The sequence below is a fragment of the Lycium barbarum genome, chromosome 2, assembly GCF_019175385.1.
Source record: "Lycium barbarum isolate Lr01 chromosome 2, ASM1917538v2, whole genome shotgun sequence".
Classification (NCBI taxonomy): domain Eukaryota; kingdom Viridiplantae; phylum Streptophyta; class Magnoliopsida; order Solanales; family Solanaceae; genus Lycium; species Lycium barbarum.
Window position 1 is genome coordinate 148,870,227 of NC_083338.1, and position 26,294 is coordinate 148,896,520.

At 35.5% G+C, this 26,294-nt stretch overlaps 3 protein-coding genes across 5 annotated transcripts; 1 reads left to right on the forward strand and 2 right to left on the reverse strand.

Moving 5' to 3' along the window:
* Nucleotides 1–1,369: 1,369 nt before the first annotated feature.
* On the reverse strand, nt 1,370–19,454 carry LOC132629140 (uncharacterized). The gene is made up of 17 exons (XM_060344869.1): nt 18,281–19,454; nt 18,054–18,203; nt 17,214–17,484; nt 17,041–17,133; nt 16,336–16,510; nt 15,923–16,165; nt 15,229–15,423; nt 14,511–14,706; nt 12,466–12,536; nt 6,112–7,012; nt 5,906–6,021; nt 4,717–4,892; nt 4,101–4,291; nt 3,915–4,001; nt 3,481–3,638; nt 2,329–2,539; nt 1,370–1,940 (listed from the first exon to the last, which is right to left on the reverse strand). The coding sequence occupies exons 1-17, from the start codon at nt 19,280–19,282 to the stop codon at nt 1,785–1,787; spliced, it is 4,392 nt and encodes a 1,463-aa protein (XP_060200852.1). The 5' UTR covers nt 19,283–19,454; the 3' UTR covers nt 1,370–1,784.
* LOC132628019 (uncharacterized) lies at nt 8,421–13,186 on the forward strand. 2 transcript variants are annotated; one of them, XR_009578024.1, is made up of 6 exons: nt 8,421–8,658; nt 9,128–9,408; nt 10,224–10,329; nt 11,541–11,684; nt 12,368–12,811; nt 12,922–13,186. XR_009578024.1 is itself a non-coding variant. In XM_060343691.1 (5 exons), the coding sequence occupies exons 2-5, from the start codon at nt 9,143–9,145 to the stop codon at nt 12,656–12,658; spliced, it is 807 nt and encodes a 268-aa protein (XP_060199674.1). In that variant the 5' UTR covers nt 8,421–8,658; nt 9,128–9,142; the 3' UTR covers nt 12,659–13,186. The 2 variants fall into 2 exon arrangements, 1 of the variants encoding a protein (XP_060199674.1); XM_060343691.1 differs by having other exon boundaries at nt 12,368–13,186.
* Nucleotides 19,455–20,909: 1,455 nt separating the features above from the next.
* LOC132628018 (DUF21 domain-containing protein At1g47330) lies at nt 20,910–26,041 on the reverse strand. 2 transcript variants are annotated; one of them, XM_060343688.1, is made up of 12 exons: nt 25,649–26,041; nt 24,327–24,403; nt 24,163–24,246; nt 23,945–24,058; nt 23,466–23,552; nt 23,164–23,303; nt 22,984–23,071; nt 22,782–22,858; nt 22,545–22,663; nt 22,109–22,326; nt 21,876–21,922; nt 20,910–21,313 (listed from the first exon to the last, which is right to left on the reverse strand). In XM_060343688.1, exons 1-12 carry the CDS (start codon nt 25,824–25,826, stop codon nt 21,232–21,234), a joined length of 1,311 nt encoding a protein of 436 aa, XP_060199671.1. In that variant the 5' UTR covers nt 25,827–26,041; the 3' UTR covers nt 20,910–21,231. The 2 variants fall into 2 exon arrangements, with proteins under 2 accessions (XP_060199671.1, XP_060199672.1); XM_060343689.1 differs by lacking the exon at nt 24,327–24,403 and having other exon boundaries at nt 25,649–25,789.
* Nucleotides 26,042–26,294: the final 253 nt, after the last annotated feature.

The following is a 26,294-nucleotide window of genomic DNA, read 5'->3' on the forward strand; positions in this document are numbered from 1 at the left end:
GCATTCAAAAGGAGGGTAGTTAGATAATGCTCTCTCCGTCCCATAATAAGTCACTTTTACCAACAAAAAAAATTGTCCCATAACAAAGCGTCATCTTAACAAATCAAAACATAAATTGATTAGTTTTTCTCAACTCTACCCTTAGACACAAATTGACAACTTAGAAATAACATCTAAGATGATTGGAAAAGCCACATACGAACTTGATATTATTGGATTCTCATTGTCAAAAGGATTACTATTTGTGCATGCTCTAATCAAGAGGAAAAAGTAATTTATTTTTATTACGTAGGGGTAATTTAGTAAACTAGGGGTAATTTAGTAAACTTCACATTGCATTATTAGTTTCTTAATATGCGTGTTTTTGGTTAAGGTGATACTTATAATGGAACGGAGAAAGTAGATGATTGCGGTGGAGTTAGTACTTAATTTACAATTCCACGTGAACTCAATAGCTTTTGTTTAGATTTTGTTAAGAAAACCATCAAATATCCATAAATATGAAATATTAACTTAAGGTTATTATAGAACCGATAAATTTTAAATCCTTCATCCGTCTTTGATGTCAAAAATTATGATTATAATGCATCTCATATACTTTTTCTTGCATTTTCAATTGATGTCAATAAGCTGTCCCATTTATTTCTTTACATGATTTGTTTTTCTACATAAATTGTTTTTAATGAGAGAGCGTTTCAATTTCCAGCAAAGACTAGTTAGAATATTATTGCTTTTGTATACTAAACCAAAAAGAGTATATTTCGCTAAATTTGATCAAACAGCTTATATATTGTGAATCGGTACTGATTTCTTCCTTTATTCCAATTTATAATACATACAATTATTACTCTTGTAGACAAAGGTTCTGTATGTGCACTTAAGTAATTGATCCCACTTTGGAGCATTTCCAAAGGTGCACTGACAGCTATTGAGAGAATGTAAAAAAAAAAAAAAAAAAAAAAAACTTGACATTCTCATTGAATCTCAATTAATTCGGATTCACGTTATATAAAATTCTTTAAAGGAGAACGTTCCCTACTAATGTTTCTCTATATCCAATGTTTGAACTCAAAATAAGGGGGAGGGATCCTGTCCAACCCACCACAAACTTTGATGTTCACTTTCCCCGGAGTACCCTTTTCATTCAGAAAATTTATAAGGTACGTTATTCTCCCTCCTAGATGTCTATAAAACTATAAATTCAGTTTCTCTTGGCACGAGTAGAACTTGACAATTAAATTTAGTGCATTTTGAAATGATTAAATTTGGGGTATATTGAGTTACATGAACAATGACATTTCACATAACCGATGCCAACTTGCTTGGAATACATGAACAATGACAATTCACATAACCGATGCCAACTTGCTTGGAATTGAAACACAGTAGTAGTTGTGCTTGTTGTTGAGATGAGTAAATTTAGTAAAATTGTAGGACTGTTGCACACTTACCGAAACATGGTGTTCATCCTGTAATGGTCCTACATTACTAATACAGAGTAATGGAGTATAGCAGCTGAGAGAAAAGTCTGCCACAATTTAACTTCTGCAACTATATTGGTTCCATCAATTGTCTGCTGCAAGATATCCCTATGATGATTGATTCGATCAATTCCAAGTTCAACCCACTGGAAGTTATTTTCTAAATACCCAAAGATAAAGTTACTCAAGCTGGCCTATTCACGGAGAAATGCAACTTGTACAGGAAAATGAAGGAAACCAAAATTTAACTCGATGAAACAAAACTGTAGGCCATCCTGTGGTGACAAAAATTGCTTCACACTTTTAAGAACCATTTTCCTTACGAGATGATCCGTGGCGTCGCTCTTTTTTATAACGCAATTGCTCTGGATCAAACCCGCCTTCATCAGCTCCATAGACGGCCCAAGATGGTGTAGGTGCCATGTAATCCTTACTGGTGAAGGGTCTTCCAGAAGCTACCTGTAGCACCATAGGGTTTAAAAAACATTGATTACAATAACGGAAATGGGAACTATGTACTAATAGCCTGTTTGGCAAGCTTCTAGGAAGCCAAAAGTGCTTATTTTAGAAAGTCGAGTTGTTTGGCCGAACTTTTAGGGAAAAAGTAAGTGCTTTTAATAGTAGCAGAAGCTAAAAAAAGTAGCTTTTCTCCCGAAGCCCTTTTAGAACATTTGGCCAAGCTCAAGCACTGTTATGATATTAGCAAAAAAGTGTGTTTCAAATTGATTAGCCAAACACATATTGCTACTCTCCAAAAGTGTTTTTCCGAAAAGCACTTTTCAAAATAAGCAAATCTTGGAAGCTTGGCCAAACAGGCTATAACATTTGAACAAGAGACGTAACGAACCAGGTCATGGAACTTCTCGTAGTCAATCCACGTGAACCATTGACCATCAATTTTAAACTTATCGACTTTAGCCAGAATAACACAGCAAGAATGCACGTGCTCACAAGCAACTTCATACTCTCCATTGCTCTTTTTAGCTAAGGCCTCAGAGAATTCCCTCACATCAGCATGCCAAGGGACATTCTCCATTGTCAACTTTGATGTAGCCGACCTGTGTAAAACAACTCCTTATTACTTAATTCTCATGCACTGAGTTTTGAAATCAAATCAACCGAGCAGAAGAGGGGAGAAAAGAAAAAATGTAAAGGAGAATGACAAAATGCCCCCCTTATGTATGAGGGTAAGTTCAAAATAGTCCCTTAAGTATGTACTTAAGGGTTTTGGATTTTTGGTCCTTTAAATTTGCCAAAATTAACACTTTTAGTCTCCGACAAATATTCATCGAACTCTTTCCTCATCAACAAAAACTAAGAAAAACAAAAAAAAGGGAAACTAGCGGGAGCTCACATTTAGAGGTACAATTTTTGTCGTTTCTGCCATTTTTAATTTATTTCTAGAGTCTGGTGTTCTGTAAAAAATTTCTATGGCTTCTTCACTTCCGTTATTTCTTTTCCGACTTGCTTTAAAATGCTTTTCCTTGAGCCGACGGTCTATCGAAAACAACCTCTCTACTTTTGAAATGCTTTTCCTTGAGCCGAGGGTATCGGAAACAACCTCTCTACCTCCCAAGGTAGGGCTAAGGTCTGCGTACACTCTACCCTCCCCAGACCCCACTTGTGGGATTACATTGGTTATGTTGTTGTATTTCTAGAGTCTGGTGGTGCAGCTTTTTGAGCCTTGAGCACTTTTTTCTTGAAAAAAAAAACCATCTTTTCCGTATCTGGTGTAGTTTTTGTCGTTTTTATATTTTAGGATTTGATGGGACTTTCTTGGTGTTTATACTTAAATAATTTTTTCCTACTGTTTCTATCAAATCTAATACTAGACAGAGTTCGGTAAATATTATATGGAGACTAAAAATGTTGAATTTTGGCAACTTAAAGGTCCAAAACCATTAAATGCATACATAAGGGACTATTTTGAACCTACCCTCAAACACAAGGGACTATTTTTATCATTTTTTCAATAGTAAAGCAAGAGGGAAAAACTTACGATCCACAATAAGTGACACCTTTGATTTCAACAAAATCAGGTTTTCCAATGCTGAACAGGCTAGAATATGCATCCACCTCTTCTGCATTCCACCCTTTAACAAGTGTCAAACGATAGACAGTTCTTTGCTCCTTCTCCTTGAGAGCTTTCAAGGAATCCTAACGAAATCAAAATAACAGAAACCAATAATAAGCCAGTCAGAATTGTAGCATACAAATATGAAAAAACCCGAGAAACTACGGCAAATTTCGATTTTGTTTCCCGTGGCAGCCAAATCTTTTTAAGCACTGGGTATGTTGTTGATGTAAAAGTAAGCATTTTAAACTTCCACTCACTGTTATATCACAAAATCCAGTTTGATTACATAACTTATTGGATATTCCTTCATTCTTTAGTTTAAATCTGATAAATATTTCTATATTCATGACACTTACAAGAAATCGCTCCCAGAAGTCTCCAAATAGTGGTCTGTCAATTGCTTTTAAGCTGTCCTTTGTACCAGCATCTACGCTGACATACAACTGTACATTTAAAGATGAATTGAGATTTAGAAATGGAATTTGTATGTTGACATACTTAAAAGATTGACAAAGAGAGACAAGAATAAAGCCCTAGCAGACCTGTGTGATTGGTCTCAATAACTTAATCTTGTCAGGAAACTGCGCATTAGTTACAAGAAAAGTCGAAATCCGCCTCTTGTGCAGCTCATCTATAAGTGAATTTATTTCTGGATACATAATAGGCTCACCAACCAGTGACAAGGCGCAATGCCTAGGAGAAAGACCCTCAGACAAACGCTCAGCTTTAACACCTGCACGAGTAGGATATTTTGGTCAATAACTATGACGTTGTGAACAGAAAGTTGATAATACTGGTATTAATTTTGGATGGCTGATATTTTCAGCCTATTTCGTATTTGGAGGGCCAAACAAGCAAAAAGGTGGAAGGACATTGGTTTTCATAAAGAAAAAGTACATATATAAGTAGAACCAGCAATAAGCAGTATCAGTTTTACCATTTTTATTTGGAAATCGGAAGGCCCTTGAATCAAAATAAAACACAACTCAACCGAGGTACATTTTCTTGAATGGAGAAAACAAAATGACCTAACAGAGCCACGTTCAATAAAATCACCAAATGACTTCACCTAGGCACATTATTTCTCATGTGGCTTTGCTCAACTTCCATACAACTTCACAGAAAAACATATAGGTGCATGTGTACTAGAAAACAAACCTGGAACGCCTTTCATCTGCTTTATCATTTTTGTATGCAAATCTATAGCTGTGTTCACAATCTCAATAGGGTCATCCATCTTCCATGTCCAGCTCTTCCCCACAGGGTTTGTGTGATGTCTCCAACAAAAAACACATTTGTTGGCACATGCTAAACTAGGAGTGGCCTCCATGCACCTATGCAGTGAAAAAATGCAAATCCAACTTTAGAATCAGCATACAAGGCTAGGAAGTCATAAATACGGAGCCTACTAAATGATGCACAAGAGATCAGCGCACTAGGACTAGGGGTAGCAAAATTAGCACATGAAAACATGACTCGCCCAATCCCAAGTTTGGGCCCCTTTTAGCCCAACTTGTTTAGCCCATCTAATGATTGGGTTGATATGTAGCCCAAATTGACCAATGAGAAACCTTGTCAAAATATTTTCAAAAAGACATTTTTTTTTTGTTTGATATGTTATACATAGCCATAATAAAGTTTTTTTTTTTTTTTTTTGTATTAGGTACTGAAAAGATTATAAAAGAACAAATATAGAAATTAAAACTTAGTAAGAATTAGGCGGGTTGGGTTATGACCCGCTTTTAAGCCTATTTTAGCCCAACCTATAGCAGCCCTGACCAGCCCATTTATTAATTCATCCCATTTTGACCCACCTAAGTTTAGCCCAACCCTCCCATTTGACACCCCTAGTCTAGGACCTTTTCTTTTGTTAGCTCCATGATCTCTTAATTAGGCAGCCCTGTTTAAGACAATTAAAAATGCCGTTTCATTTTCTGGTTGTTCATTGTGTAAAATTGAAGGTTTTCCTCAGTGGAATAATTTGATGCCAAATGCATGAAAGCAACTTACATGCTTTATATGGAAAATTAGTTTGCTATCCTACTCCTACTCCTTATCAAATGCCTCTAAAACACCCTTTTCTGGGATATGCAAATGCAAATATAATTGCAGACTATTTTATTATTCACTGCATACTTCATCAACTCTAAGAATTCTAGCACTCTAAAAAGCTTTACAATAAAGCTGGAACTTGAACACAGAGGGGATATTTTTGGAAACTCAAATGCAATCATGTCAACCAAGGATCAAAACAAACACATAACTCATAGACAGACTGCAATAGTAAAAATGTAAAACTATAACGATCACCTATACCGGGAAAAAAAATAAAAAATTAAACAATCACCTGTGAGACTCAATGCCATAAAATGAGTGCTTATAGCAACCACCACGCCCTCTAAGTTGTGATTTTGTCCATCTACAAAGTTTCACACCGCTATGCGAACCAATTATTTTATATCCCTGCAATTTCATCACCAAATAAACTACCTTAACATAAATCCAACTAACTAATTCGACAACAAACAGAAGTTAGTTATTCAACCACAATACCTGTTTCTCCAAACTCGCCCTAATAACCGGCGTTACCATTGCTTTCTTCTCTCCGTTCACAACTCCACCATTCGACTTCCCATTAACTAACTTATTATCTCCAACTCCTCCTTTCTTTCTCGAAGGCCCTTTACCCGCAATATCCTCAAGATCAACAATCCCCGACTCCTTCTCATTTTCCTCAAACTCATCGTCATCATCATCATCTCCCTCGCTTGCTACTTCATCTTCACTACCATCATCACCAACAACCCCATTCCCAATATACCCTCCATTTTCACCCAAATTACTCAAAACTCCAACAACCCTTTTACTCCACTTACCAAACACTTCATCCAAATTACCCTCATCAACATCACCTTCACACAAACCTAAAACCTCAACCCCACCAAGTTTCCTCAACTTCCTCGAAAAATCACGCGCCACGGCATTAAACGTTTCGCCATAAGATCCACTCCCAACACCAAAGATTGCAAATTTACACTTACTAAGCAATAAAGAACCAACCCTAAAATCATCAGCACTCTCATTTAACCAATCAACAAAAAAGCCAGCATTTTTAGGTGGTTTCCCATCATCCCAAGTTGAAGCAATAATCAACACAAAACTTTCTTTATGTAAATCTTCAGGTTCATAATCTTTTGGGTCAACAAGATCAAAGTCAAACCCATTGAGTTTTAACAAAGTGTGTAGCTTTTGTGCTAGAGTTTTAGAAGTGTTGGTTTGGGATATAAAGAAGAGTTTGCCTTTTGGGGTTTTAAGATTAGGGTTTAAGGATTTGAGGCGTTTGGTGAGGTGGCGGCGAGATTTGTAGAAGAAGTAGACTGTGGTAGCTGAGAGGAGCGTGAGGATAGCGAGGCGCGTGGGGTAAGAAGATAGTGATAGGGACATGTTTGGGTATTTTTAGGTTTTGTTGTTTGATCTGTCACTATGTTAAAAAGTTACATGTTCAACAGAGAGGATGATGTTTGTTGGATTTGCAGATAGTTTTCATGTCAATGCATCAATGGCGGCAAATGCTTATGAGGGCTGGAAACGCTCTCTTTTTGAGCACCTTTTTCTTAATATAGTATTACATATATACTCCAGTTATGTTCAGTTGCAACAGAATAATTACATAATTTGAGTTTTTATTTTAATAAAAATTAAAATTACATAAGCTTTTCACAAATGCACATATAAACTTTAAGTTTTAATGCATGATAAATAAAGGCGGAATATATTAGTCGGGTTCCAACGTGGATACTGGATACAGGATGACAAATAAATTAAAAAACCTTAAATTTGAGCACTTGAATATATGATAAGGTGTTTTGATTAGACATTTTCGATTAAAATCTTAATAAAACTTCTGCACGTTTTTTCCAAAGGTCCATTACAAAAAATTAACCACATATAACATGTCATCCTATTTATTTATACACATTGGCATCAATGGGAGCATGATAAGGTTTTACGGCTTAATAAGACTAATGCGCATAATAAAAACAGGTGAAGTATTCTAAGTGATTCGCTAATGTATGTTGTGTGCTTAAGTTTAGAAGCTTTTTCAAATTTTAGGTTGGAAATATCTAGGGTGAACGTTTTATCATGTGCTTAGATATGTTCGAAGAAGGTCGTAGTTTAAGTATCTAAATAAGACTGACAAATTTAAAAGTCTATTAGTCTATTCTGACTAGATACATTAGGTGTAAAAGATATTTAAAAAAAATATAAGGAATCTAAAAGTTACCTGGTAATTACAGATCAATATTTTAGCCTTCTTAAATCGTTCTAACTTGCCCCTTGTAAACTTTATTTATACTGATCAAATGATTATTATATAGCAAACAAACATATTGCCTAATCACAGTTAAATTCATTTAGGGGTAGTTTGATAGCTAGTTAGGAGCTAAGTTATTTATGTATTAAATATTGCATAAGTAGTGTTAATTACTATATTTGCTAACATTATTTTGCTATGTATAAAATGCAACACACTTAAGAAAGTATTTGATTTGCAAATTAGAAATTCGCATAACTAATAAATAAATTCCATAACCAGCATAATTAATAGTTGCATAACTCTAACCACCTGTCAAATGATGAGGGCTGAGGGGGCTGAAAATGACACTGTTTTTATATGATTTAAATTATTTGTTATGTATATATAGTTGACGTTCCTTTAACTTGTTCATGTGTCCACTATTTCATATTTTTGAAACCCCTAGTTGAAAATACTGGTTCCGTCACTGCAAATTAGCTCTCAGGGTTTAAGAATAATTGTGCCATCATTTTAAGGAAAATAAAAATGAAGGCTCGTAATTTACGTATATTTTTTCAAATATGTTTCCCTGGATTATACAGTAAACAAAAAAGGCTAGTAACTCCATTCAAGAATTTGGGGTCCTTTGGTTCACCATTTTCGTAGCAGCAAACCTGTCAGCCTTAAACCGCCTCCTTCTTCCCCAAATTTCCATCCAAAACCCTCTCTATAAAACCCCTCAAAACACAGAAGAAGATAAGTGCAAAGCTCTCAACAAAGAGAACTAGAAGGTTCTAGAACTGGTAAGGGTTTGTTCTTTTCTTTCATCAAATCTCGCTATTAACCACAGTTTGTATTTTGCTGGCTGATTCAGTTTTGAAGCCTGTTGTTGTTGTTGTATAACAATGTTTATAATTTTCTTTCCATCCATATTGTATATATCCATTTTAAATGTCTCTTGTAAAAATCGAATGGGTAAGTCAAGAACTGGGATATTTTATTAGTGATTGGAGTAAAAATTAGTCAATCATGTACTAGTAGAGATGAACAAAGTGCGTATATCCATTTTGAATGTTTCTTGAATAAATCGAATGGCTAGGCCAGTAACTGGGTTGTTTTATTAGTGATTGGAGGAAAAATCAGTAAAATCATGTATATACTTAATAGAGACGTCTATGACCCATGAATCTTTGGCCTGAAAAATAGTGTCTTGAACATTCTGTGATTCTTTTGGCATAGTAGAGGAATAACATTTCTTTAAATCTTCTGCAGTTTTCATCTAATTCGATGGAGTTAGAGGATAGCATTTTAAATTTCTCTGATGAAGACGAGAGCTTCGACGACGAAGAAGATGTTAAAATGAATGATATTGAGGAAGGAGAATTGGTTGAGAAGATTTCTAAGACTGGATTAGAGGAAACTAGTGCTGGTGCATCCGCCAGCTCCACAAATCCTCTTCCAGGAAAAAAGAATCAGAGACGCAGGAAGAAGAAGAAGAAGAAGAACAAACGTAAGGGGGGTTCTTCGGGTTCAAAGGCCACAGACATTAACAGGTTTGTTACACTAATCATAGTCGTTGTACCTTCTAATGGAGAAAAAAAGAAGAAGGTGGCATCACATATTACCAAGTGCATATTATGATTATTTCCATATTGAAGGCTTTATTGTGCATGGTTAGGGCTGGCAAAGTGGCAAGAAAAACAAGTGACCATCCAATCCGACACATTAGATATGGGTTGGATAACCGATTTTTTAAGAATGGATCAAACAGAATATTATCCAGTAAAACAATGGACATCCACATGGATAATATGGATGTCCATATTATCAATACCCATTCGTCTGCGTTATTTTTCATGCGTTCTTGCTTTCTGGGGTCTAAGTTTATCTTGGCTTTTAGCTTGTGTTGTCACCTGAGTATTCCTGAAGCCTGATCATTATGGATATCCATATTGCCCGTTGGTTAACCGATTTTTTATCCGTGTTAAATATGGGCAGGTTAGATATTTTATCCGTTTTTGATCCGCCTGTTTTCCACTCCTAGATATAATTGACAAGATGATTGCCTTAGAGTAATCAAAGTAAGATAGTTGTCGTGGATACAAAATGAGTGATGCATAGGTTTATTTGCTTTATTAATCTAGCTATATGTCCCTGTTAACATTCCTTCCTTTGCTTTGGGGAGTAATCTCATGGAATTTTATATTGTTATTAACCACTTTGCCATGGTTGTGTCAAAGATTAACCCTTGGGTCAAAGTTGCTTCAGTTTGTATACCCTTGTCTGTTACACGAATTTGCATCTTTTTTATTTGTTGTATATGTGTATCAGGCTTTGACTTTTGCTCTCTTTGAATCTTTTACTGTAGATTTGTTTTGGATGTCGGTAAACGCTTGAAAGAGAGAAAATCTTATCTCATTTGGACTGCAGTTGGTCTTCTCGGCGTATCTGCTTTGAGTGATCTTGTCAAAGAGGTATGGCTTTTCTTCTATATGCTTGTTTTCTTGAAGAATGATTTTTGCTTGTGTCATATCTCCTTATGGTTTTACTGATAAGCTTAATTTTCACTTAGAAAATAGTGTTAGCATAACTTCACCAAACTGCCCCCTTCCACCCCTAAAAAAGAAGTGCATGTTTTTGTCACTACCCAAACTCAGACATATAAGAAATCCCAGACTTTTTGATACATTTGAATTGCCCTTGCTATTGTTATTGACACAGTGTACTCAACCGTAGTACATGTGAAAGAGAAAGAGGGGAAGAAATTGCATGCTTGTACGAGTGAATTTGTGAAAGATAAGGAGAATTGGCAAGGTGAAACTAAGAGAACAAGGAGAGGATGGGTAAGGAGGAAACTGATTTGGCCCCCCTGTTTCATATGTCTATCAATGAAAATGCCTCACACAATTTATGTTGGTTATGTCACACCAAGAATAAAATATCTCTTATTGGAATGGGTCGTAGATCCTTTTATATGAACCTATAGCCTGTAAAAGATTTGAAATATCACCATTCAAATTTATTTTTCGCTAGTTAAAGGTTAACTTTTAATTACGAAAACTATGATTAATTATGTTACTGAATGTTCAATCTTCAAAGATGTGTTTAATTGAACTGAAATGGGAGGGTGTTGCTGGTATACAGTTTTTGTGAGTATGTGAGTGCGGGTTGGTGTGTGATTCCCTGGGGGTTCTCATGGTTATCAGGGTTCGTGAGTAGTTTACTGCATAGTTTTTGTGTAGCTGGAAAAGTTGGGCCATAATAGAACTAAGATTCTGGAAGAGGCAGAGCTTCTGAGTTTTATGATTGGAAATGAAAATCTTGCTCTGGAGCCCTATTTTGCTATGCCGTTTTACACAAGTGCAAGATAAATGGGTTAAAATTTCCTTTTGATTAATAACCCAAAAAGGTTTTTGCCTTCAAGTTAACGAAGATGATACTTATCTATCCAAGAAAAAAGGGACTTTTGGTTAATGTAGGAAAGCATGTATGTGTTAATGATTCTTTGGCTATGTACAATATGCTTTAGGTCATCATATCCCTTTTCCAGCATATCTAGTGTGAAATCAAAGAGAAAAGTTACAAATTTTGCATAAATTCACTTTCCATGGGAGTTCCCATCTTTCCGTCCTCCTCGAGGAGGATCTTTCTTGTTGGACCATTTTATATACTGTAAAATTTACAGGTGGATGCAATTCAGACATGTGGTGGCCAGAAGACTGCTGATGGCAGGCGTCACCGAACAGGTGGTGGAATATTGTGGAGCATCCTTAAAGTACGAGATCCAAATGCATACAAAGAGATAATGAAGAAAGGGAAGGAGTTTGAGGTGAGTCATGATTCGTTACACTCTATTTAGTTCATACTTATCCCCTGAATTCCATTATCAGGACCCCGGTAAGCATGAATATTTTCAACAATGCTGAAGGTTTTTGTGCTATCTCAAACAAAAGAAAACTAAAGCAGGCAACGTTAAAGAAAGGAAAGAACCTTTAGTAAAGGCCTTATGGAGGTGTTTTTAAATTTTATTTGGTTAGTTTAGGATATATATGGATCGTTTGTATATAGTATATTATGACTGCACTCTACAGTATTCATTGCAAGTGAAATATAATGCAATTACCAATGTATCTCTTCTCATTGCTCCATTGAAATGCTCTTAAATTTCACGCTTCATATTTGGATATGTTAGTATTTTTAGAAATTTTCGTTTTGAATTTTAAGTGACTATTTGTGGATAACTTCCTCGAGATTAAAATGCACATCATTGGTTAAATCCTCCAGCCCTTAGATAGCCATGGTAGTTTTTAGTTGCAAGGACAATTATTATCTCACCCATCAAAAATATGCATCTCTATTTGCTATTTCTCATATGGCTAGTGATATTTCCAGCATACTATGCTGTGTTTTTAAAACAATTGCATTCATAATTTGAACTGTTGATCTGCTAGTTGCTTATTGTCCTTTGTGTGTCCCTATATTCCAGTGCTCACTAAGAGCGTAATTTTGCAGAAGCAGTTTAAGCAGGAGGCTAAGCTCAAGCAAGAACCGCTCCAAAATAAGGAAGCTTCTTTTGAGAGATCTAGTCAGACAATGGGAGACAAGATTACAGCCAATTCTTCAGATGTTTTGCTGCAACAAGTTCCTGTTGAGCAGTCAAATAGTGGAGCCAAACGTGCACCTGTTCATGAAAGAATGAGGATGCCTGTCACATACGATGATCTATTTGAAGGAATTGATGAAGGGAATGATTCAAAAGATCCGTTGGCTCCTGAAAAAAACTCATATGATGTGTTGGGATGAGGTGATCCGCAACGTGTATAAAGTTGACGCTAGTTGCAAATGATGATCAGCTTAGACTAAGGGCAATTGAGAAATGAATATCAGCTTGATTTTTGATAAAGCCTCATAGTACGGGTTTTGAAGTTGAATTTTGCTTATGAACTTCTGGATAGCGTGGGCATTCTCTTCCCTTTCATTTTGTTCATCTTCATCCTCGTAAATACATATGTTTGCAGTGGCCAGAAGTTTTTCTAGATCTAATTAAAATTCTGCAATTTTTTCAGGAGAGAAGAGGAGAAAATCGTATAGCTTGCTAGCACTGAGGGTGGTTGTGTTTTTTGTCTGTAAATTCTCTTGAATGAAACTTGCCAAATTCTTAAGTTTTGCCTGGTGCTCACTACTAAATATTAAAGGTTGTAAGGATGAAAACTTAACCTTTTTAGTCTTTCTCCCCCATTCTCCATTGTTGAACGTTTGGAAACTCATCTGCCATTTTACAAGTTTTTTCTCAGCTGGGTTTCTCTTGAATATACTCTTAATTCACTTTTAGTCTCTGTTTGGGTGCTATCCATTTTAATTCTCGATCTACCAAACTCGTGACAGAAAAGAGGAAAAAAGTTTTTTTTTTTTTTTTTTTGATGACACGGGAACCGCAGCAACTACCCTTCAAAGTGCGCACAGGTAAACTCGTCTCTTGTGCAATAGCTCGCAAATTATACAGGAGAGATAATTCGCACTAGGTAAGTCTCGTGCGACGAGCTCAATCTAGAAGGCAAATCCCCTACTGTCGTAGGCAGGGGGTTTCGAACCTGAGACCTCCATTATGAAACTCAACCAATTGAACCATCCTTGCAGGTAAGAGGAAGAAAAGTTTCTAATTTACCCAAACAAGACAATAAGATAACCTTCAACTTCAATCCTATAAAAATATCTGAGTTAAGAACTTGGGAAACCAACAATAATGAAAAGGATTAAGTTATGTATATATGTGTCGACAGTTTAATTAACGTTTACACGATTAGTGCTATTTAACCTACTATAGCAAGCAAACTTACCATTAACTGTAGGTTACAAATGAATGCTTGTTATGTAGAATTACTTGCTTTTCAGTCTTTCACCAGATTGCGTAAATCCTTTTACATCTTTAGTACATAGAACTTGAACTCTAACAAAGAAGAAAAATTAATTTTCTGCTTGAAGAACTAACTAATACGATACATAATCTCCAGATAACCATCAATTGTTCCTCATGAATCTAGGGGTTCAGGACAGAGAGATGGCTAAATTCAACACGATGATGCTAAATTTATATAAAGTAGAACATGGATACTTCAGCATAGATAATGTCACTTTCCATTTTTTTCGAGATCATTCATTCATTAACAATGCAACAAAAGAAGTAACGAAACCACATCATAATATAAGGTTCACATGATATTATAACAACAGACCAAAGGCTGGATAAAAAAAGATTTCAATTTATGCACAGATGTATGAGTCAATCAATGATAAGAGCAAAATTATCACTCACGCACTAGTTGCTAGAAAATACTTCCTTTTCAGCAACGATCCAACAATGAATATTAAGTTTTGATATACATTTCCGAACCCACTCTCTCAAAATCACAACCCACCACGGCGACTATATTCTGGATCCACCACTATTTCTTTTTCAATATATGAAGAGGGAAGCCAAGAAATTGGTACAAGTTAAATTGTTGGCAATAATGGCACTGGTGTTACTCGAAGTATAAACAATATCGAATAGAACAGCAGATCTTGCAAGAAAATGACTTGGAAGCCCGGATATATATGTGGTATCTTTCTATGCTTTATCCAAATAATCAAATGACTTGCCTCTAAGGATTCATCAAGGTCTCCACATGGACTTTTGTGCACAAAGGATGCCTTCCTTATCTTTCGTGAAAGTCATTCGTATCTCCCAGTGCAAGCTTCTCAATATTTTCTCTAGTGGATCGAGTATTTCGACCTTGTCACGTATAATTCCCCAGCCACCAGGCCGCAATATACGGTCCATCTCAACCACAATCACAATAGGATGCTTGCACCTGTAATGAATGATCATGAAAACAAACCACTTAAGCTCTAAAGAAAATTTTGAAGTCTGGAAATGGAAAGGTACAATTTATTCCCACTTCTGCCTCCGGAGAAGGTTTTGACTTCAGATGGAGAAGTCATTTTAAATGCTTTAAATGTTTATTTACCATTATCATACGCGTGAGACATTAATTATGACGACTAGGGACGAAATAGTCCATAAGCGTTGGGGGTTTAATCTAAACATCAAGAAGCAAGTCAACTTTAATATTGCAACAAAAGTTCGACGGAGTAAACAAAATAGTGTTTTGGTGAACATTATAAGCAATTATGTCAAATATAACCATGCTTGCCTAGGCCATTAAAAATCATTTTCACAGTTTAATCTGAAATGAACTACAGTGAACCACATTGATGTCTCATTATTACAGTTAAATGAAAAATTACTTGAGCACTAGGATTGGTGAAAAGAGAAGGATCCGTAAAAATTTACGAGGGGAATACTGAACCAAGTGAACAAATAAAGGTCTAACCTGTTCTTAAGCCTCGAGAAGAGATGATCTGCGTGTAGAAGGTCATATGATCTTGGATAAGTACCAAAAGCCTCGCACCAATCGTGGTACACGCCAACAAGTCCTCGTTCAAAGACTATCGGAAGGGTGTTTGGTGCATGTACAGGAACAACATTCATCACCCACACCTTGTGCTGTGCAAGAGCTGCTGCAAATCTGTGTATATTTTTCTCAGTTGTTAGCGTCCTTGTTGTGGCACTAGAATGCGGTACAATATTACAAGGGAAATTATTAATTTTGGACCCACAGTTATTGGTAAATTCTGATTTTGGTCCTCGTGATATATGACTCAACACATCTGACTTTTAACCAATTAAAGTGTGTGCTTTTGGTCCCTTTAGTAGGAAATCTGGTATATTTCGACTACTTTTAGAAGTATATTACCCTCAAATACAGAGTAACAATACAAGTTCAAGATAATACATAGATAATTAAACAGTGGAACGTTCTGAAAATTTGAGAATATTCATAAGCAAAGGGATCAAACTTGTAATCAAATATCTCAAGGGCTAAAAGTAGAATTTATCAATAATTGACGGACCAACAGAACTATTAACCCATATTACTATCAAAAGAAGAGGAAGAACCAATAACATATTAATGGAGTTTAAGTTTTTCTGCCTCTTTCATAAGATGAACCAAGATAGGGACTTACCCTCCATTGATGGCTTTCATATCCATTACATTCCGAATGTTGGACCAATCAATACCCAAGCCAACTACATAAGAATTGTTAACAATAGCTTTCCAGTGTTCACTGTCCGCAATCAATTTCTCTCTACTGTTCATCCAGTCGGGAAAAGTTTCAAGTCTCTTTGGCCACTCTTCAGGCCATTCGGTTCCTCGTTGTTCTATGGATTCAGGAAGCGTATGCAAGCAAGATTTAATTGACACGTGCCTGTTCCGAATAAATCAATTAGCGTTGAGAGTACTAAGAAAGAAAAGCAGGAATAATTGCTTGCATAAATGGTGTTCATATTAACAGAAGCATGACATTTTTTTTTTGATAACCGAGAAATCACTAATCGATGAGAGACAAGTATGACAAAACAAGCTTTTCCAACTCACCAGGAAGCATCTGGGTTCTCGTTTGCTTGGCATAGAGGTGGAACTTTTTTCCTTCTCAATCGATATATGTCATTTGCTTGTGGTTTTTGGTATAACTTAATCCTGATATCACTGATTTCATCAGTTTTATCAGCAAGGATATTCCAACAAATTGATGCTGTCAGTGTGGACATAGCTGGAGAAGAAGGTTAATGTTATGAGCATGAATACTCTGCAAAAATGCTTTCATAAATACATGCTGAAAAGAAAAAAGTAAAGCACGCAAAATTGAAAATCTTAAAATGATGGCTCGTTTTTCAAGTTTCACACAGCAGAAAGACTTTATAACAATGCAAAACAATTTCAAGCTACACGCCAGAGAATGATCCACCCATCCAAATTGAGAGTTTCTTTGGTGAAAGTAACATGAATTAGTAGCAAATCCTTTGGGAGTGATATGAGAATGTCAGGAAGTCCTCATTAGAAAAAACAAGAAGTTTGTAATTGAATGTGAAATCAGGAGGGAGGATTTCATAATAAGTATCCCGTGACAGTGGAGATAAGGTCCGGTAAAGGCATTGTCATCATTCAGGAAGGAAAATACTCATTAGACTAAAACATGCAAAAGTGTAACTAAAAGCCTTTTTCATCCCAAAAAAAAGAAAAAGAAAAGAAAAGAAAAAGAAAAACAGAAGTCGTTTTCCTTAACATAAGTAGAGGGCAAACCTTCTTCAACTTCAATGCTAGTGCGCTTTGAAGACAAAATAAAATAACCTCCAGGCCTCAAAATTCTGTTCATTTCTATAAGATGCTTTCCCCCTGAAAGTTAAACTAAATTAAACTTCCTGATATTACAGAAACAAGAAAAAGAAAATCTCTAGCAATAACTTAACACTAACCGTTAGAATGCCAAGATGCATGACAATCACTACAGTGAATAGCATCAAAGACGCCACTAGGAAAGGGAAGCCTCCGAGTTCCGAATGGGGTAACTACTGCTGGAAAACCACGCTCAAGTGCAACTTGGGCTAGGTCCACAAGGTCATCTTTTAATCCAAGAGTAAGTGTTAACACGTCTTTTTCAAGTAGAGAAGCCCCAAAGCTTGAATCTTTACATCCAATATCCAGCACTACACGGATGTTCTTCCCCCATTCAATGTCTGGTGCCATCTACCAATCTCCAATATCAATTCAAACACAAGGACAGATTTTGCAATTAACATTAAACTGACAACTAAATAAGTATAAATAATCATACTACATTAGCAATATACTCTCAAACTAGCCAGTCATACAACTAGTTTTCGAATCTAGCAACTTCAGTAAGAGAAACATAATTGACAAAAATTTAACAGAAAACGGCCAAAATTGCCCCTGTACTTTCCGCCGAGGGGCACTTTTGCCTTCCGTTAATAGTTAGGCTGTTTTTGCCCGTGCCATTACCAAAAATGGTGACATTTTTTTCCCTTTCAGCTAACAAAGATAAAAAATTCATACAGAGAAGCGCAAAATTGTTTTATCCGCATAGTTTAGGGGCAATTTGGCCCTTTTCAGTCATCTCATCCTACTCATGTTTTCTTTCTATTTTCTTTTTCTTTTCTTTTCTTTTCTCTTTCTTCTTTTGAAATCTTTCTTTCAGCTAGACAATGTTGGCACTGTCATTTGTATGTATTTTTGTTGTACAAGATAATCATTAGACCTTTGAGCACCAAGACTATGAATTAACTAAAGAAACTCACCTCTTCTATGAAATCTAGATAGTGTTGAATTCCACCTTTGGGTATAGATTGGTTCATTGGAAAAGTGAGATATTCTCCAGACTCCACCACCCAGCTCCCTTTCTTAACAAATGCTGCTAGTTTCGGGTGTGCCACATTCTTATAAAGTATCTGTAAACATTATGAAACTTAATACAAGAAACAAGAATTAAGCTGTATTTAATGAAAATGGGCATTAATTCTCATACCTTTGACTTACTCTCAGGCCAGCTTACTGGAGTCTCATAACCATCAGGAGGAAGAGGAACAAGACACATTTGAGGTGCTCTAGGACAACTTCTTTCGTGATGCCGAAAATTATGCAACTTCCCACTAGCACTTTCAAAGTCAATGCAAGGAATGTAATTGTGCTTGCTTCTAGTACTACACAAATTCCAAGTATAATGTGCTTTTGGATCAAATATTGGTCCTAAATACCTCTTTTTCTTCCCATTATCTCTAGATTTCTCATCCTCATCCACTTGATCCAACTCCTCAGAATTAGCTAATTCACCATTACTTTCCCCTTCCTCTTTACCATCTCCTTCTCCTTCTTCTTCTTTATTGCTTTCTATTTCCTCTTTCTCATTCTCTTTACCATCAACTCCTTCTTTTTTATTACTTTCTATTTCCTCTTTCTCATTTTCTTTACCATCTACTCCTTCTCCTTCTTGTTTATCACTTTCTGTTTTTTCTTTCTCATTCTCTTTACCCTCAACTACTTTTTTCTCTTCTTCTTGTTTATCATTTTCTATTTTCTCTTCCTCAGAATCAGATCCTTCCAATTCTTGATCCAATATTTCTTCAACCTTTTTAGGTAACTTCAGATCCTCACCCTTTCTCTTCCTAGCAGCTCCAACTTTCTCATTTTTGTGCTTTGATGGCAAAGATCCATCAACTCTTTTCTTTTTTTTCTCAACTGAATTTGATCTATGTTTCAATTTCTTATTATGGGGTTGTTCTTTCTTGGTTGAAGGACTTAAAGAACTGACCTTTTTCTTATTTGCAGATGAAATGGGTTCCCTAATATCATCAAAAGTGTCTCTTTGATAAGCAACTGAGTAAGAAGAAGGTGAAAATACAGACCAAATGAATACAAAACAAAGACCTAAGATTACTACAAAGGTTAACTTTACACTAAGTCCATAAGATTGATATGAACCTTTTACCTTGCGACCAAATCTTGTTAAAGCTGTGTTTTGCTTCCTCATTTGAACTCAAAGAAGAATCTCAGACATACCCAGAATTACAAAGAAACAAAAACAAGAAAATGAACAATCTTTTTGTTGACTCAAAACAAAATCATGGCAGTTAAAGAGAGAAATGAGAGAGTGAAGTGATGTTCTAACTAAAAGAACCTAGCAAGTGTGAAGTAAATTAAAAGCCAAGATTCATTAGTAGATTTAAATGATGTTCTGTTTAGTACTCCTCCGGATAAAAAAAAAAAAAAGTGCACGTAGCCATTTACACAACTCTTACGAAAATACTAACTCCTAAACAAAATAGGTAATTTGACTAAACTATCTCTAATTAAATAAGCATTAGGATTTGATCATACAACACTTAATAGGGACAAATATGAAAAAACAAGATTAATTCTTTCTTAATTTACTAAGTGAATTTTTTTTTTATAAAAAAAAAAAGACTAAATGGACTTTTTTTTTTATCGGGAGGGAGCAGTCACCATCTTGGTAAAAGGATGAGTTTAAGTTTAAACATAGAGATTACCCTAATTTGGAATGTAATTAATGTTTAACATGTTGAGTAAAGATGGTCTTTATCTGGGGTTTGTTATTTGGTTTAGTAATTAAGGATTGTCATTTATACTAATTAAAGAAGAAGATTTTTTTTGGGTTTTAAAGTTAAAAAGAGAGGGAGCAGACATGGGGAGAGGAGTTTTATTAGTTTGTCGGAGTCCCATATGTGACAACTAGCTATTAAAACGAGAGTGTCGTGTTAGGAATATTTTGGGATTTATGTACACTCTGAGTTACATTGGGCTTAGGGATAATTAGGCTCCAACTGATGAACTTCACTACGTCTCCTGACACTCTAAATAGAACTGACTAATCCTAAGTCAAAGGGCCGAGAAACACAACGCCAATATTCTTGAACAACTTGGAGCTGGGCTTCTTTTCGCACTATTACAGATATCAAAATAATGATCAAAATTGGATTCAATTGTCAACTATCTATATCGTTCAAACCGAATTTGTTACCGAAATGAGTCATGATTTTCGATCTTTATTTGGATTAGTCATATTATCTAAGTTTGATCTTGCTGAGAGGTCTACTATGAGATAAAAAAAAAATATTGAGAAAATAATAAGATCTTTCTTATATCCCTTTTAGCCAATTGGAAAATAAAAATGGTGAGATAATCAAAATAATTATGTATTTATAAAATATCCTCTTAATTTATGCTATTTCGTCATATCCAGAATGTTATATGGTTTCAAGGATAAATTGGATAGGTCACTTCCCAATTTCTGACGTTTTTGAAGCTCAAGTCGTGGTCAAAGTATTAATTTAATAAGATTTGGGTTGTGCTAAATTGAGTATTTCATTTATATATCTATATTATTGCGAAATTTTATGCGAACCAAATTTTCTGTTATAAAGATCAAGAAAGAGGAAACAAGCTTTTTGGGATTCAAGAGGTAGGCATTTGCCAGTTGCAATCTTTTTATCTATTATAAAGTAGTTAGGCATTTGTCAATCATGTCTTAACAAATTTTATTTCTTTTTTTATAAAGAAAGAAATATGCCTCAACTGATATAGTTTGGCTGAGTGTTTCCATTAAATGAAAAAAATAAAAGAAAATTGTAAGGGCCTAATAACACTGCAAGCAATTTAACTTCTTATAGAGTTCATCAAATGACACACACAGGGAAACTGATCAGATTCCAGTAATTGAACTTTGTATGTCTCAAACTCTAGCATTACAAGCCACCATTAAATTTGTAGCCTATTCCTCTGTGTATAGGACTATACTATCTACCCGAATTCGCGCTCTACGGGACCAGTCTAATCTAAGTTAATATAATCATACAAAAATACTGGAATAAGGATATGCTAGAATAGAGAAACTATACATGTAACATGTTGCTATACTTGAGGTAGCTATTACGAAATATTTGAAGATAGCTGATTCAACAGTCAGAGGGTCTGTTGGAGCAGCTGAGTAGTGGAATTCTGCTCAGCTGAAAAATCTTGTGAAGAATTCATGTTCACCTTTATCCTGAAATGATTAAGTTGATAATCACAATCCCATCAGACACATATTGTCAATTCAGTCTCATAAAGGATGTAATTAGGATTGGAAAACGGGCAGGGCGGATCGGATATGGGCGGGTGGAAAACGGGTTAAACAAAAACAGATAAAATATCCGATCCAACCATATTTAGCACAATTAAGAAATGATTTAGCCGATGCCCCATCAGGAATAGTCAAGTGAGAACACAAGCTAAAAGTCAAAATAAGCTTAGACTCTCAGAAAGCAAGAACTCCTGGAAAATAACAAGCAGACAAAAATGGGTGTTGATCATCGGGATATCCATTTTTTAGTGGATAATATCCATATCTGATCCGTTTTTAGAAAGTTGGTTATCCAACCCATATATCTAGTGGGTCAGATTAGATGGTCACTTGTTTCTTAAACCATTTTACCAGCCCTACATGCAATCTATAAAGATTGAACTTTGAGAAGTAGCATAGAACTAGTTCTTTAACAAAAAGATTTACATGTCAATGCTAAACCAAATGGAAGAGTACGAAACTGGCACTGCCAGACAAACAATACCTGTTATGAATGTTGACGTATTCATCAGTTTCATCCAATATCTCCTCCTGGTGTAAGGAATACCAGCAAAGATAAGCAAAATAAGAAAGTAAAATACTGAGAGAGGTTCTGCCAGAATCTTTAAGAATGTTATGGAAGTGCATAACCATGTAAGAAAGTTCACATGTGTATAAGGAAAACAATGCCACAAAAAGAACAACAATATTATTAATGGAAGTCGGAATCTTGTGCACCTGAAGAAGCTCCTCAATGACATCTTCCATGGTAATAACACCAACAACTTCTTGATTGGGAGGGATCTCTGGTATTCCAGTGTTCTCCAAATCCAATATACAAAATGAGCAACCTTTGTGTTTCTTCTTAAAAGCAGGAGTAGGGGGAGGAGTTTTCTTCCCAACTTGGTCGTCATCCTCCTTATGTAATGCACTCTTAATATCATGCAAATCAGCATCTGCGATTATCAGTTCATACAACAGTTAAAGTTGGCAAATCATAAATTCATCAATTTAATAGAAAACTATCAAGTTAATCACCAAGGAGATATCTATTTGCTTCATTTTCTGAGATAGAGGCAATTACAGGATATGAAGGACTCGGAAGGAGTTGATTAGAAGCACATTTAGCACAAAATGAATTAAACGTAAAATTGGGTATTTCAAGGTTTCGGACCTTTATCATTGACTGTGCCATCTTTTGTCTCATTCAGATCTTTATATACAACAGCAATGTGGCTATGGCCCTTCTGAAACTCATTCAACATGTCATACAGAGGCATGTTTTCAGAAACCCTGAAGAAATACCAACGCTGCACAATTAGTTTCAGAATAAACATTGTGTGCATAGTTAATTGATTGGTAATAAACATATACATTTAGGAAAGGGAAGAACCGCTGCACTTATCCTTACCTTGGAATTTTTCTTAACAACATTTTCCTCAGGGGAACTGAATCTTCTTCTGAGTGAACTGCCAAAAGATTTTTAACCTGCCCGTGAAATATTTGAAGACAGGTACAGAGAGCATTGAACATAATATCAGTAAGTTACACACACAATAATGAAATCCACAAGAAGATAAAAATTGATTTCTGCATGCAAGAGATATAATTACCAAAATTAGTCCAATAATATTTGTCGGATTTCTGTAGTAAACAGGAACTCTGCTATGCCCCATTGTCATTATAGCATTTAATGTTTCCCTGCATGAGAGAGAAGGAGAGAGATGTGTTATTAGAACATAAAAAGTTTGTGAAAGCTTGAAATCAGATTGAACAGCAAATTATAAACCCACAAGTTAAGTGTTCCGTCCAGATCAAGAGAAAAAGCCTTTGATATTGGAGTCATTGCATCTTTTGCTTTTTTTTCTGTCAACTCAAGTGCTCCAGCAATTATTGTTGTTTCATCATGTGTCAAATCTCCTCCTTTTCCAGCCTGTCATAGCAATAAGAAGCAAAGAAGCTGAGGCATAGTAAAAGGAACAAACAAATTTGAAAAAGAGGTTCAGCTATAGCACCTAATCTTGGTGAGATGAACTTGATCGTGTAAGCGACATAGATTAGCAACAAAAACTGAGAACTAGTGACTACTGATTACCTCATTGCCATGGAAATCCATAAACGTTTTTAGCTCAGCTCTTCGTAGAAGGGCCGCGTGCCCCTTACCTAACATCCAATCCAAGACCTACCAGCAAAACCAAGGATGAAGTTAAGATCCCTTTTCTTTATCAAGCAAATTCAAAGTTAAAAGTTTTCAATGAAGCTATAAGATCTTTAACAACAGAAAGTAGCACGGAGAAATTCTCTCAGTTTGCTGCATGAGGTTTGGCCTTTCTTTTCAATGCTAAAGATGACTGTCCATATATCTTAACAAATAAAATGACGGATATTCTACATATCCAATTATTAGCATGAAAAGTTTCTCACTTACAGTAACAATTAAAAATAAATAGAGAGAGATAGGGAATGGAGTAACTCTGATATTATAACTATAACCAAGTAACTCTGATACTAAAACATGGAAACTTAACAACTCTACATGATTAAATTATCGGATGTGATTGTTTTAGTTTATACCTTACTAATTGGATAAGCAATGGGGAAGAATAACCAGAGAAGAAGCTGAACAAAGGGTGCTACAGTGGCTCCAACTGTCAATCCATAGCGAGTACAGATTGCTTGAGGAATTATCTGCAATCGTAAAAGCAACGATGCCAAGTTAATACAAGGGACGAACAAATGCCATAGTTTAAAAGGTGAAAGATTAAGTTGATGAATAGAATAGAGTAGACCACCTCTCCGAACATGAGAATCAGTGTCACAGATACCAGTATTGCTGCCCATGAAGGTACAAGCTTGTCCAAGAATATAGGAAGAGACTATAAAGGAAAAGGATGAAAGTAATAAATAATTCGGCACGGGTAATAAAAGGATAACTATTAAGCAACGTTACACAAACCTCCATTGCTAATGAGTTGCCGATCAAGAGTGTGCAAAGCAAAAGGTGTTGGTTTTTTACCACTGGAAGTATTTTAGCTGTAAAAGAAAGGAAGAATTTTTTTTTTTTTAAAAAAACAATCCAAGCAGACATACATACAACTCATAAGCCCTATTCTGATATCGGTGATTATTGCTTCAATTGTAGAATCATGATACGAGAAGTGGATTAACTTTTCTATTTGTCCATTCCAGGTATGTCAAGAATCATGAAACTCTTTTTCTCACTCCTTCAACTATTCAATTACCTTCGTTCGGGTACATAATCGATCCATCATTTCTTTACTTTAGGTTTCCACAGTTTGCATTGCGGTTCAACCACATCAAGGTTATTGCTAGACAATTAATTCAGTTTCAAAGGACAAATTCAACAAATTCACTCTTTTGTTTTTGATTTATAGACGCCTTGCACAAATCAAGGTTCAACCTTTAGCAGAGTTTCTATGGAAAAATATGCTTGGGATAGGCAATTCTATATTACAACTTTATACCAAATTTACAAAGGTAGCAGGTAGATACTAGCCAATTGAAACAACAGACCACCAAATATAGCTCTACAAATGAAGTAATATCAAGAATAAAGGATAAGCCATCAAACTTACATGAAAAAACAAACAGACATATTGCTCTTTATCGAGAAATCAAGAAGCTATACAGGGGTTTTCTCGGGCCTATTCATATGGTACCTAACGTAATTCTATGATACCCGTGAGATTTCGGGGTTCTCCGGTTCAACTAGGTCCATAGTTCCGGAATTTACACGCGAATCAAGGATGACTTGTGGCTAGGGGTGAAAGGCCAACCGAGATCAGATATAGCCGGTTTTCTGCGAAATCTATTTCAATAGAGCATATGATGTCGATGGCCCGAGGTAGAGCACTCAATGGGCTAGGGTGGCCTCATTTCGCCAGATAAATAAAAACCCAAATCAGCCAACTTTAGCACTTTAAAACCCCAAATCAGCATTCTTTAACATTTTCTTCATAATTAAGTATAGATAGATAGATAGATAGAGAACTCCAAGAATTGGTCATATATAAAAACTTTACAACTTTAAGGCAAAGTTACAAAGGTAGCAGGTAGATATCAGCCAGTCAAAACTACTATGAAGTAAATATCAAGAATAAAGGATAAGACATCAAACTTCCATGAAAACAAGCAGACAGATAAACAAAAACCCAAATCAACAAACTTTTAACACTATCTAATAAAACCCCAAATCAGCAATCTTTAACACTTTCTTCATAAAATAAAGTATAGATAGATAGAAAAGAGAGAATTTACAGGCATGAATACGATCTTGTGAACGACCAGATTTACTGAGAACTTCAAGGTCTACAAGTCCAAGTGACATAAGACCAAGTGTAAGCCCAGCCATTAAACCAGCAAACAAAACCAATCCTATCACTACCAAAATAAACACAAAAAATTCTGTTCCACAACAAGGCACATCAGCTCCCATTTTTTTTTTTTTCTTTCTTTTTTCCAAGTTCAAAGAAAGTTTGAAAACTTGGAATAAAGATTTGATTTTGTGTAATTAAACCTCAATTTGTTTGATCAAGAACCCAAAAAATGGTCCAAACTACCTAACTTTAGAAAGTTATTTATAGTGATTTTTTATTTTATTTTTTATCTTTATGTAATCTTTGTTTGTGTGAGCTGTTTTTTCCCATTCAAGATTTTTTTTTGTCTTTTTCTTATCCCCACATCTGTTTGTACTGGTCCCTTTTAAATCAAGCTATTGTATTGATGGGAAAAAAAAATTGTGATGGAAAGCACTTTGTTTCTTCCGACTGCTAAAAAGAATTTTTGTTTTCTTATTTTTGTAACGGTAAATTACATCAAACACTTTGTGAAAATGTTTGAACTGGAGTCTCGGCGTAACTGGTAAAGTTGTTACCATGTGACCAAGAGGTCACGGGTTCGAGCC

What these genes read in the sequence shown, in the direction of transcription:
- LOC132628019 (XM_060343691.1), top strand. Translation starts at nt 9,143, where the DNA reads ATGGAGTTAGAGGATAGCATTTTAAATTTCTCTGATGAAGACGAGAGC. An exon ending in AAGGCCACAGACATTAACAG is followed by an intron (nt 9,409 to 10,223) that starts GTTTGTTACACT and finishes CTTTTACTGTAG; the next exon opens with ATTTGTTTTGGATGTCGGTA. An exon ending in AGAAAGGGAAGGAGTTTGAG is followed by an intron (nt 11,685 to 12,367) that starts GTGAGTCATGAT and finishes GTAATTTTGCAG; the next exon opens with AAGCAGTTTAAGCAGGAGGC.
- LOC132629140 (XM_060344869.1), bottom strand. Translation starts at nt 19,282, where the DNA reads ATGAGGAAGCAAAACACAGCTTTAACAAGATTTGGTCGCAAGGTAAAA. An exon ending in TAGCATTGAAGTTGAAGAAG is followed by an intron (nt 16,511 to 17,040) that starts GTTTGCCCTCTA and finishes CTTCTTCTCCAG; the next exon opens with CTATGTCCACACTGACAGCA. An exon ending in TATTGAGACCAATCACACAG is followed by an intron (nt 4,002 to 4,100) that starts GTCTGCTAGGGC and finishes TTAAATGTACAG; the next exon opens with TTGTATGTCAGCGTAGATGC.
- LOC132628018 (XM_060343688.1), bottom strand. Translation starts at nt 25,826, where the DNA reads ATGGGAGCTGATGTGCCTTGTTGTGGAACAGAATTTTTTGTGTTTATT. An exon ending in ACAAGATCGTATTCATGCCT is followed by an intron (nt 24,404 to 25,648) that starts GTAAATTCTCTC and finishes TTTCTTTTACAG; the next exon opens with CTAAAATACTTCCAGTGGTA. An exon ending in ATATTATTGGACTAATTTTG is followed by an intron (nt 22,859 to 22,983) that starts GTAATTATATCT and finishes TTTCACGGGCAG; the next exon opens with GTTAAAAATCTTTTGGCAGT.